Raw genomic sequence first — 12,273 nt, 5'->3', positions numbered from 1 at the left:
CAAACTCATTTATAGTCATCAAAAAGTATCTTAATTTTACAAGAAGTAAAACCACAAACATCAAATCATTTGGTAGTTGCACTCAGCTTACAGTGTGGCACAGTCAAACAACACTATTGGTGTATTGCTGACGACCCAAGGCATTTTTTTTTTACGGGCATTTTTTTATGCATTTGGCAGTGGAAGGGAAAAGACAAATGAAACATTAATATGTAAAATTAGAAAAATGCAATGAAAAAATACAATTCATAGAAGTTTTAGCAAACTGACGTTGCCAATATTAACATTAAAAAATGAGCAGTCTTTAATATCCTTTTATACCCTCTAATATCCTACATCCATACATCACTCCAATGACTTTCCCTTTCCTTCTTATACTTTTCTTTTACTTTTTACCACTCCGTGCTAACCACAGATCAACCCTACATCTTCCCTATGTGAGCAGTTGTGTTTCCCCACCCTTGATCTCTTGCACTCCAGCAGCGATCTCTCCCCGCCCTCACACTCCACATCATCCAACAGGATCTTGACGCTGCGGTCCGCCTCCCCCAGAGCTGCCCTCTTCATCACTGCCAATGCCGTTGTGAAGCCGAGCTGTCGACACACGACAGTACCGGCTTTGCTGGTGAAAAGGTCATCGCACACTGTCCCCCACTCACCACGGATAAAGATCTCCACTCTACCTCGACCTGATAAACCATCTGCGCTTACCAGCCGCACCGTGCCGACCCGCAGTCTTCTTCCTCCTCCTCTCCTGTAACCGCGAACTCTTCCTCGAGGCCTCTCATGAACTTGGTTTCCCTCCCTGGTGCTTTCAAATTTCTCGCCAAGCCTTAGCCGTTCTTCCTGTGATTTAGGCAGTGTTGTGTTGATTGGTGGTCTCTGTGGCTTGTTGCCTGAGGCCGGGGGTTTCTGGCTCCAATACGGCGATTGCGGTGTGATCAACACTGCAGGACGCTCTGGGTATCGTGCAGAGGTCACAGTCAACTGGGGTCGTTTCAGGGATGTAGTGGATGGAGGAGGAGGAGGAGGAGGAGGTTGGGATGCTAAAGGTTGGGAGGTGGTAAAAGGGGTGTAATGAAGGGGTCTCCCTTGTTTCCGGGTTGAAGGTGTGGTGATGATTGGGGCTTGAGCAATCCTAGAGAAGGCTGCAGTCATGACGGTTGTGCGATAACCTGATGGAGAGAGAGAATCACCCTCTTTATTTGAATAAACGGTATATAGTTTGACAATAGTTTGGCACATGAAATGTGCTTATTCGCTTTCTTGTCTAGTTAGACAAAAAGATCATTACCACTCTCATACTGTATATATATAGGCCATTTAAAACAATGTTAACCCCCTGAAGGAGGGGTAAAAGACATAAACACAGACACGCAAAGATGAATGTCCAAACTGAAGCTGATGCAGAATCGTTTATTCAAAAAAATAATGCCAAAGTCGCCTTTTTAAATTAAAATAGTGCAAATACCCAACACATAAATAAGTACCATTTATCCTGCTGCCTTAGACTCTTGTACCAGCCAAAGAATAACATGATTGCAGGAATTAAAGTTAGGAATGAATGCCACTTTAGCTAATTCCCCCGTACCTGAGTTTGACATGGGCTTGTGCAAAAGGCTCATCCTCAAAAGTTTTGACATTGAAACACTACAGTACTTTATATTAAGTTTCTAATAACTTGACAGCTATTTTATCAGCATTTAATGAGTAGAAGACTACTAATCTGTTATTCCCTTTTAGGACATTTAGCACATTTTATCTGCTTTAAATGTTTCCCTACATGTCCAGTGCAAAGACTGCTATAAAGCATAAGTAAAAAAAAGTAAACTGCCTCAGAGAATCATCTGTTGGGTGCATATTGATTTATGGAGTCTCAGAAGTGGTAAATACAAATATAGGTAATAAAAATCATCAGAAATTTCAATCACAATGTCTATCAAAACAAACAATAGAGCAGATCAGATTACAACAAACAAAGGGAGACTTCAATCTCTGCTCAGGACACCATTACTCCACTGTATCTTTACATAGCAAATATTTCTTGGTGCCTTTAAGTGCATTTCTACCCTGCAATATTTAAAACTGATATAGAGACCAGATGTAAATAAATATTTCTAAAGCTGAGTAATTAGACTAGTAGATGTTGATTAGATTAGTAGCTAACAACTGAGACCCCTTCGACAAGTCTGTGCAACTGTGATTTACAGTTTTCTATATAAAAAAGTGGTTTAATTTGTTCAAAAATGCAAGTTATATTAGTCGTTGAAGGATGGTTTAACTGCACATAATTTAATTAATTTATCTCTTAGCATGTTGAAATGTAAAGCAAAAATAGAGCGCAAAGGAAGAAACTGCCTGGTTTGACATTGGTGGCTCCTCCCCGCACCAAGATGCGCACTTCTCTACTGGTGGGTTTAATGTTAGCCCTAACAGTTGACCTAGGGGTTGTGTAAATACTGGACCTAATGGTTGAGTAATCAGTGGAGCTCGGTGGGTAAACAGGTGCACCAGTAGTCCTACCAGTGGGTGTGGTTGAGGCGAGGGTTGTTGCCATGGTCATCTGGATGGTTGTTGGTACAGTTGTTGGTTTTATTGTTGTTGCTGGGGTTGTTTTTCTTGTTGTTGTTGTTTTTCTTGGTGTTGTTGGTGGTGATGGTGTTTTTCTCATTGTTGTTTTTGTTGTCTGTAATGTAGTCTGTAAGTTTGTTGTTGTTGTTGTTGTTGTTGTTGTTGTTGTTGTTGTTGTTGTTGTTGCTGCTGCTGTTGGTGGTTGTGGTGTTTTTCTTATAGTTTTTCTTGTTGGCATTGGTGGTTTTGTTATTACGATAGGTGTTTTTCTGGTTGGCATTGGTGGTTTTATTATTATGATAGGTGTTTTTCTTTTTGGTGGTGTTTTTCTTGTGGTTGTAGTTTTTCTCGTGGTTGTTGTGGGTACAGGTGTCGTGGTTGGTTTCTTGTTGATTACGAACTCTGCAAACAAGAAAGACATTCGTACAACATCAAAACAGCAATTCAGACTTTTATACATTGTCCATATTATGTAATTGCAAGTTGCACATTGACAAGATAATGAGAATATTTAACATTATTATTTTATTAGCATTCAACATATACATCTCTGATGAGGTTTTGGTAGAGTGCATAAACACACAGAAACCAAAGACAGGTGTTTTCAGTTATTCTGTCTAACCTCTGCTGACCTCTGCTTGGGTTGAAGGTGGGCAGGGCTTTGATGAGAATTTGATGAGAAATTATGAGGTCATAAATGTCCATCTACCAATAAGAATGATAAAGGTGTACTTTGTCCTGCCTTAACAGGTGAAACAAAGCGAACACAAGACATAAGATATACAGTATACACACCTGAGAAGAGGTCTAATCAACCAGGTTAACTGAAAACACCTGTGTGGGTGTTCAGGGTCTTTAAGATTGTTTTACCTTCTTTGGGGTAGAAGTGAATCAGTTTTCCCTTTATCTTAACAGGTGAAGGCTTCATGCTGCATTTTCCCGGTGCCGCTCGCCTGTATGGTCAGGAGAGAAAAAATAAGACACACATGCAACCTTTAAGGTGCTTTTTAAGTTCTGTAGCTTTTTAAGTAATTTTAGTGTATTCTAGAGATCGACTATTCTGCCATTACTAGAGCTTGACTGGTAAATTGGCGGGGCCAATGTGTCAGCTGATATTAGCTTAACACTTATACCTTTGTATCCATGTATATCGTAGTCAATAAACAATAAGATAAATCAGCACAGAAGTGCCAAAGATAATTTAGAAAGCATTGTTAACTTAAAATTTAAAATGTCCTGCTCAGCACAGGGGGTCTTATCTAAGAGGCTTGTTTATGCCATGTGCTTATGTAAGAAACTAACATTAAATTACAGTTGCAGTCGGCAAGTCTGGCAGATCTAGTTAATTCAAATTTCGAACTACCACCGATAAACATCATGGGGTACATGCTACACAGACACACTAACTTACTCATAGATAGCAACTTCTAGTGTCATTTAGCATATGCCTTGCTTGAGGCGAGTGCCTGTGATATTGTAACATACGCGAGGGGCTAGGGGGGGATCTGTGACGTGTGCACGAACTGTGAACTGCACTGAGCGGACAGGATGATACGAGCGTGGTGGATTTTTGTAAAACAAACGACAAGCAAGCTAGGTGCAAGTGGAGGCACGTTTTTTTTCTGAAACCGGATGACTTACGTTGTTCTATCGGCGCATAGTGTCCATAATCAAACAAATGTTGCCGACTGCGACTTTAACAACAACATAACAAGCATATTTTGGATAAAATGCTCAGCCATTCTCACAATAACTTGACAGAGTATGCTGTGCTATTACTAACAACCATCAAATTGTTGTCTCAACTAATAGTTAATTTCCTTTCAAGGTATGTTTACACAATCACAGCGAGCCTCTTAAAAATACCAGAAACTCCATTATACTCACACTTGTATTTGTGTAATGTAATGTTTAGCTACCTGGAAGGGTCCACTATCCTATAGATAACTCCCGCTCTGGCCGAGGGCCTCGGGGAACCCGTGGCTAAGAAATACAGCTCACCTACATAGATGGACAGAGCAAGGGGATAGAAATTGAGGCACACAGAGATAGGTGGAAAGTTAAAGACAAAGTGAAAGGCTCGGCAAGAAAGAAAGAAAGAGAGGGAGGTGAGAAGATATCGGGAGGCATGGAAAAAGATGATGAAGAGAAGAGAAAAAAGGGAAAAAACAGAGGAAATGGAAAGGGAAGAAAGAGGAGATAAGAACCATAACTTATAAAATGTCTATTATGTTAAAAATGGGGGGGGGGGGGGGGGGGCTTTAGAGTAAAGGGATTTGGACTTTGCTTGAACCTTACAATTTTAAATCTCCTCTGAGACCAGGAGCATGTGTGCAACACTCTCTTTGAAGTCTCTATGAAGGAGCTGTACTTCAAGTACTAAAAAAAAAGTGGACTGGTATTGCCTTCACACGGCTCTCCTGTACGTGACATATCGACATTTCTTCACGGCCACATGCACTGGACTGTCCAATATCAAATCAAACAACCGAAAAAACTCAAATTACAACACAAACAGAGGGAGTTGCTTAATTCTCTGCTCAGGATTCAATTACTCCATTATATCATGATCTGATTGTAGCTCCTTTAATTCGGGCCAGATTTAAAGTCAAATCCAACCTTCTACTTGGTCCTTAATATAGTGATTTAACATTATCAATGATGCCACAAGTCTGAACCTCAATGACCTCATTGATGTTGACTTATAATTACGCAATATTTGTATAGATTTCAATGACTGTTTGTTTGCATTTTATTAGGTTCTTACCCGCTTCATCCTCAGCAAAAGAGATGATGTATTTATAGTAACTGTTGATGAGTTTGGGAAATCTGCAGGTCTGGTGTCTTCCCATGCAGATCTCATTGTACTGCCATTCACCTGAAGTGACATTCTCCTTCAGAGACATCAGACGCCTAAACAGAAACAACCAGTACATAAGCACAAATATACACCTATCCATCCCCATTAATGTTTTCATATACATGCCGTTTTACAATAAATTTGAATCAGCCTGTGCACAATATCTCAATATAAGTGCAACTCATTGCACGCCTTACTGGAAGTATTTCTGTTTCTCCAGCCACACTTACTGTAATACTGAATACAGAAACACTCACCCACTCATGAAATCCCCAAAGATGTAGAGTCCGTTGAGGTTTGGCATCTGACAGCCTCTGTAGACGTATCCCCCTGTCACAGATTTTCCCAACTTGTGCGGGTAGGCAAAGATAGGCAAGATGTCATCTAAACATAAAACAACACATCAGTATATCACCATAACAAGAAGACAATAATAAAGCGACATGTTGCAAGATGAAGAATGATAAAGTTACTGGAGGACACAAACTAATGACTGTTAAGAGGCATTCACAGCCTTTAACTATACAGTCTTTAACTCTATATATATATATATATATATATATATATATATATATATATATATATGTATATATATATATATATATATATATATATATATATATATAAGAGAAAGTTATTCTTTATTTGGAGTCAATTGTACAAAGTGAAAGTGAAAAAAAAGAGTGACAGCAGCCCAGAAAGAGACCTCACCTAGAGAGGAGTTGTAGCAGAGTTTGCGATCGTAGCAGCTGAAGCCTTCTTTGGCCCTCCAGCCGTAGTTGCCTCCTTTAAACATGTGTTGACAGAGTTAGTGCAACTTCTCAAGGAAAGAGCTATAATACTATTCTTCCTAAGGAAATTGCTTCATAATGAAACTATCGTTGGGCTATAATTAGATGTTTATTGCAGTTCTACGCAATCACATCCCATTCATCTGAATCGTTAGTTCAAATAAGCCATGTCTCACTGTTCAATGTGTGGTCTATAAAAGAGCGGTTTTATATGACGTAAGAAGGATTAGATAATGATAGGCATCTCATGTAAGACTTAACCATGTCTCATGGAGATGTGAAAAAAATCATGAATGCTGCCAGTGTGATAATTAATTCAGAGATAAAATCTCTCTCCAAAGTGAAATGTTGCTAAATCATTTTACCTTTAACAATAAGATCCACCTCTTCATATTTGTTCTGACCCACGTCACCGCAAAACATCCTGCCCCCGCCTCGGCCAGTAATGGGGTCACCGCGATCAATGGAGCAACGCCACATGTTGCGAACTCCATAGGCATAAATCTCTGCATAGAAAGAAAGAAAAAAAAGACATTTACATGCTGACACAAATTGTACACATACTATGTGAAACTGCATACAGAAACTACATGTCTGGTATGAAAGGTGATTTTCAACACATGTTTATTTTATTGTGTTTAAAAATGGCAGTGTTTACTAAGTTTTTTTATTTTCCTCAGAAAGAGATGACACTGAATTCACACTAAATGTGTTTTTCATTAGAAAAACAAAGTCTACATTGATATTAACAATTGTGCCATTCATCTTAAAAGGTCCAATCAATCTAATAAAAGTGACCAGATATAATTATATTATTCCACAGATATAGAACATTTCCAGGGATTTACCAGGTTGTGCTTCCTTCTCCCGCAAAAACGGGTTGTCTGAGGGAATGCTGTATGGGGCGCCATCATCATTGTTGTCAACATCGATGCGCAGCACCTTTCCGAGGTGTGTTGACCTTTTCCAACACAGAGAGTAGATGACTGAGTGAGAAGGACTGAGAGAGGCTTCAAGACTGAGCTGACCCAATGGCACTTGGAGTGGACTGAGTGCTCCTATGAGGAAACTTGTGTTTAATTTCTTTCCCCTGTTGTTTCACCTTTGACCTTACAATAACCCATCATCCTCTGTTTATACTCATTGCAAAAATAACTCATCTTCCCTGGTTTTTATTTCCTCTCAGTCCAACATCCCTGTCTTTGGTTACTGTCCTTCACCTTTTCTCTCTTTCCAACCATCGGAGATAAATCTTGGAATGTGTTATTTTCTATCCCTTTCTCCATGTTTTCCTCAATCCCCCCTCTCTCCTCTCTTCTCATGCCTCTTTTACACTCTTTCCACTCTCTCTCCCTCACTCTCTCTTTCTCGCTCTCTCTTCCCTCCCCACACAGTGCGTGGCGGCCGGCAATGTGTAGTGTCAATATTAGATTTGGCAGGCTGTATCGTCCCTCATTCCCAGACCAGCTAATATAGCTTGTCAACAAAACCCCCCTGAAACTGTTAAACGGCAAAACTATCGCTGTCTGGAGGAAAAGCTGTCAGCATCTCAGATAAACCTCACTAAATGTTTCATAAACGGTATCATGAACCTGCTGCTGACAAAATTAATGTTTTCATCAGAGGATTTCCCCACCCAGCTGCTGCTGTGATCTGATTTTGGGCTGTTGAAATAAACAACACCATTAATATTCAAGTTTGGCTTTTGCCTCTCTATGGGCTTAAAAGATAAAAATGCTATTTTTTTTATTTTTAGCATGAAGCCTCAAGATTAATTTAATAATGTTTCAAATATTATAGTACAATGTCTATACTGAAAATGAGCAGTGATATTGGTACTTCCATCCTTGTTATCCTTTGGCTGTAATTAACAATTAAGCCACTGACTGCTGATTGAATGAAAATGAACTATGACAGTTGTAGCTCATAGCTTAATGAAGGGCAAACACAAAATAGCATCTACATGTGCACATGTAAACATATAGACACAAACACATTGCCTTAAGATACAACTATCCTATCTATTAAATTAATCAAATTAATTATAATGTAAAGGGCATGTAGTTCTGAGAGAAGAGTAATGTTTGCCAACAAAATAAAAGACACATGCTGTCCTGTAGTCTTGCCATGATCTGTGGAGGTGTGCTTGCATTCAACCATTCAGCCACTTCCAAAAATGTACAGCACTCCTCATTTAGAAGTAGACATAATTGAGATGTCTACTTTTAAAGAGAGAATGCACAATACGTTCATTATTGCAATCCTAGTTAAAGAAGTGCTCTACAGGGCCTGGCATGCATCAATGATACATCTGTGCACACAAATGACTCATTTTACCACTGAAGTGATAATTTGCATTATATGTTTCTAGCCCAATAAGATCTTCAGTTTACGGGAATTTTGTTGAAGTCTATACTCTTAACCTTTTATTAGACTTAAATGGAATCTAAATAACTTTTGGCACAACTGGTGGGTTCTAAGCAGACCTTGGTATTTTTTAATATATGTTTATGTAGCCAAGAGCTCAACAACGTCATGGTGTCTGGCAACATTTTATATGATAAGCACCTTATCGTTTAAAGATTTATAGCAATCAAAAGGATGTGCTTATTAACTTACTTGGGTATACAATTTTTTAATTAAAAGGCTGGAGCTTTGCAAGGAGGATGATTCTTTCCTTGGCTCATGTCAAAGATGTGCAGCTCATTTTCAGTTTCTGTTGTAGCATGAAAAGATATCTTGTGTACAGCAACAACAACATCAACAACAGTGTGCGACTTGAGGAATTTGATATGATCAAGCACCTACATTTGTTAAATTATACTAACATGTTCTGGGCGTTGCCAAACTTTCCAAATGGGTCTCCAGCTCGGCCACCATCACCAATGAATATGTACAGGTACCCGTCATGTCCGAATAATAGCTGTCCTCCATTGTGATTGGATGCTGGCTGGACCACCTCAAGAATGGTCCTAAACCAAGAAATACAAGTACCAGGACTTACAAATATTCCATTACAGCTAAACGTCTATCAACAAAAATAAAAACAAAATCTCTGTCTCTTTGATTCCACTGACTCTGGACTTTGCTTCTCACCTCTCAGAGGAGTGATCTAGTTGGTTGTCATCATCTGTTAGCAGCGTGAACTCGCTGATACGAATCCTCTCCTGCTTCTTGACAGACACAGAGTAGTACACATAGGCTTTTCTGACTGTGGTGATCCTATGCACACACAAGAAGAAGAAGAAGTCATACTTTGCGCATAGGCACAGTGACCTTTTCCATTCCATCATCATTACTGTAAATGTCTCTGAACCTTGGGTGTAGGGCTATGCAGAGGAATCCCCTCTCGTCTCCACTCCACGGCGATGTGAGGACAGCACGGGTGAGGTTGAGGAAAGGACGGTCGATCCTGGAGCCGTTGGCCAGGTACACCCACACAAAACCCAGTTGCTCCGCCACAAAGAACCGATGAGTCCCGTCATTTGCGTGGATCATGGCCACAGGGTTTCGGAGCCCGTTGGCAACCTCCTGCAAGCACAGCTCAAGACATCCTTCAGGATCCTCACGTACCAAACCCAGGTTAGCGTTAAGCTCTGGGGATAGAAAAGAAAATACAGAAGATGAGAAAAGAAGCCAGGAGTAAAAAGTTATGATTAATTGATCATTATAAGCACACAAAAAGAGGTTTGAGGAGTTGTGTAAGCGTGTCTGAAATTTGATGTATACAATAGGAATTTAAACTTTTTATTTTCAGTCTACGGCAATTTTAAAGCAATTCTTATCTTTCTAGCATCTTTACACCTTTATGTCATCTTAAAATGCTCCTAATAAGCATATGGTACCCTAAAATGTAAAAGAAATCCACCAGGTGTTGAAACTCATCAATATTCAATCATCATATATTTCTGATAAAAGTCTGACTAATCGAACTTCCTGCCTGTCATAGTCGCAGCGTCCCTTCCAGTTGCCTACTACTGTCACTGCTTGCAAGGCGCGTGTCTCTCGTGTGTAACACAGAGCGTTAGAGTGGTCTGTGAGAGATAGCAAGCAATGGCAAAGTACTGATGTGTCAAGAGGCAAGACGCAGGTCATCGGCTTTCCAGCGATGGCAGAGGCTAATAAAGTTTCATCCAGAGCTAAAAAGAGATAAGATTGTCGCGGAGTTTCTGCTGGACAGGTACTTTTAGTTTGCCTAATCCTAGAACTTAGCATTACATGTGATAACGCAGCATCCAGATGCTATCAGTTATCAGTTACTATAGTTCTGTAATACTGTGTTATTTGTGCAAGGATGATTAGCATCAGTGCTAACGTCACTGATGTTGAAAACAAACCAGCCGTTTCACTTGCACTGCTCACTTTCTCACGGCACTTGTTGGGGTAGGAGGGAGCGTCAGATGTCAGGCAGGGGGAAGAGGGTAAGACTTTGGAGGGAGGTGGAGTTGTTTATATTTCAAGTTCTGTGCGACATCCAGAAAGGTAAGAATAGCTTTAAGTAGAACTGATCTAATAAGTTTAGACGAGTGTCCATGCATGTGCCTGTTGCTGAACATAAACATCAGTCCCACATGTATACAACATACCTGAATTTGTCAATACATTAGGATAGCAGTACTGTTTGTCCTTCAGCTCCAGTAAGTCGCAGAACTTTCTACGATCTTCTTCTATCGTTGCAGTCAGGTTTGCAAACTGTTGCGGGCTCCCCAAGTCATCCAAGAGGAGGCTGAGCGTGTACCGACACTGCAGCCAGTAGTCGGAGCAGTAATCACCGCACAATCCAGGCAGCATTCGCATTGGTGTGTTAGCATCTTCAGCATCGTATAGGTGGGCAGCGTATGGAGAACACTCCTGCAAAATAAAAGATGATTTAACAACTAAAAATGTGTAAATTATCTTCTGTTTAAAGTTACTAGGAAGCCATAAACGCGGATGTCAGTGTGTGTAGATTATATTTATACGTAGTTCCATCTATTTACATCTTCATCAGTGTCTATACTTTATTAACCCTCCTTTAAATAATTTCCCAGTCTGGGATCGTTAAAGTAACTCTATTCTATTCTATTATTCTATTTAAGCCAGTGTGTTTATCTTAGAGGTAAAGTTAAGGACATGTGTGGATCACAACATTTAAGGATATGAGCACTTATTCCACCACAGCTCCTCACCGCCTCAATATGACTGTCAGACCAGGGTTATATCCAGGCTGTCTGAGTCCAGCCTGGTATAAATGGATCCCAGGAAGGTCCAGCCAGTTATTAAGTCCCAACCACACTCCACACCCAGAATACTGAGCTGCAGGCACACAGAGGCACGACAACCAAACCATCATGTGGTGGACTGGTGCTTTCACTCAGTGCCAGATCATCCTAACCGATCAACACCAGGAAACAGAGCCCAAAGCACAAAATCATCACTTAAAAAATGTTTGGCATATAAACGACCAACTGACTATGGTCAATTGAGCCAAGATTTCCAATTGCAGTATCTGTCATGTATTGTTCATTCTCCAAAAAACTGTTTTGGTAAAAAGTAACTGGCTTTTTAAGTCCGTATACTCTGAAAACCCTTCCCTCTGGCAGGAGGCTGCGATTAAATTGCATTTTAGATATTACATATTTTTATTGCAATATTTTATACATTTGATTGCTGCAGTAGTATTGATTGCTGCAGTATCTAATTTTTATCTGATCTTAATATAATGAAAAATTATAGGCTGATATCAAACCTTCTGTTTTGAATTAAAAATCATTGAAAAAGCTGTCAATAAACAACTGTTTTGATGTCTTCCAGTCAGGTTTTTCGACTACACCACAGCAGTGAGAATGCTCGTGTTAAGGTCTTCAATGATATCCACTTAAATAGAGACGGTTACTAAATTTTAGTCTTAGTATTGCCGCATCTCAGTGCTGCAGTCAACCTCAACATATTACTAGACTGACAGGAAAACTTTAAGGTACTTTCCAGCATAGTACTTAACGGCTTAAATGCTACTTTAAGAACAGGAACTAATTTGTCTCTATAGTAAATATATAATTACACATCAGTGTT

At 39.7% G+C, this 12,273-nt stretch overlaps 1 protein-coding gene across 1 annotated transcript in view; it reads right to left on the bottom strand.

The window, feature by feature from the left end:
• Positions 1-405: 405 nt before the first annotated feature.
• The window catches only part of LOC310947416 (HHIP-like protein 2), a gene marked incomplete at both ends in the record, with an annotated part of 16,776 nt that continues 4,908 nt past the window's right edge, over positions 406-12,273 (bottom strand). The window contains 13 exons of the mRNA XM_083914205.1: positions 406-1,175; positions 2,524-2,973; positions 3,442-3,524; positions 4,491-4,572; positions 5,339-5,484; positions 5,689-5,815; positions 6,143-6,217; positions 6,588-6,728; positions 7,071-7,183; positions 9,051-9,194; positions 9,319-9,444; positions 9,539-9,818; positions 10,809-11,073. Of these exons, the coding sequence (XP_083770331.1) occupies positions 406-1,175; positions 2,524-2,973; positions 3,442-3,524; positions 4,491-4,572; positions 5,339-5,484; positions 5,689-5,815; positions 6,143-6,217; positions 6,588-6,728; positions 7,071-7,183; positions 9,051-9,194; positions 9,319-9,444; positions 9,539-9,818; positions 10,809-11,073 (2,802 nt within the window). The remainder of the gene's footprint in view (positions 1,176-2,523; positions 2,974-3,441; positions 3,525-4,490; positions 4,573-5,338; positions 5,485-5,688; positions 5,816-6,142; positions 6,218-6,587; positions 6,729-7,070; positions 7,184-9,050; positions 9,195-9,318; positions 9,445-9,538; positions 9,819-10,808; positions 11,074-12,273) is intronic.

The sequence above is a fragment of the Echiichthys vipera genome (assembly GCF_963691815.1).
Source record: "Echiichthys vipera genome assembly, chromosome: 5".
In the NCBI taxonomy this organism is placed as follows: Eukaryota; Metazoa; Chordata; class Actinopteri; order Perciformes; family Trachinidae; genus Echiichthys; species Echiichthys vipera.
The sequence above is the reverse complement of the archived record's forward strand: the minus strand, read 5'-3'. Positions and strand labels throughout refer to the sequence as shown.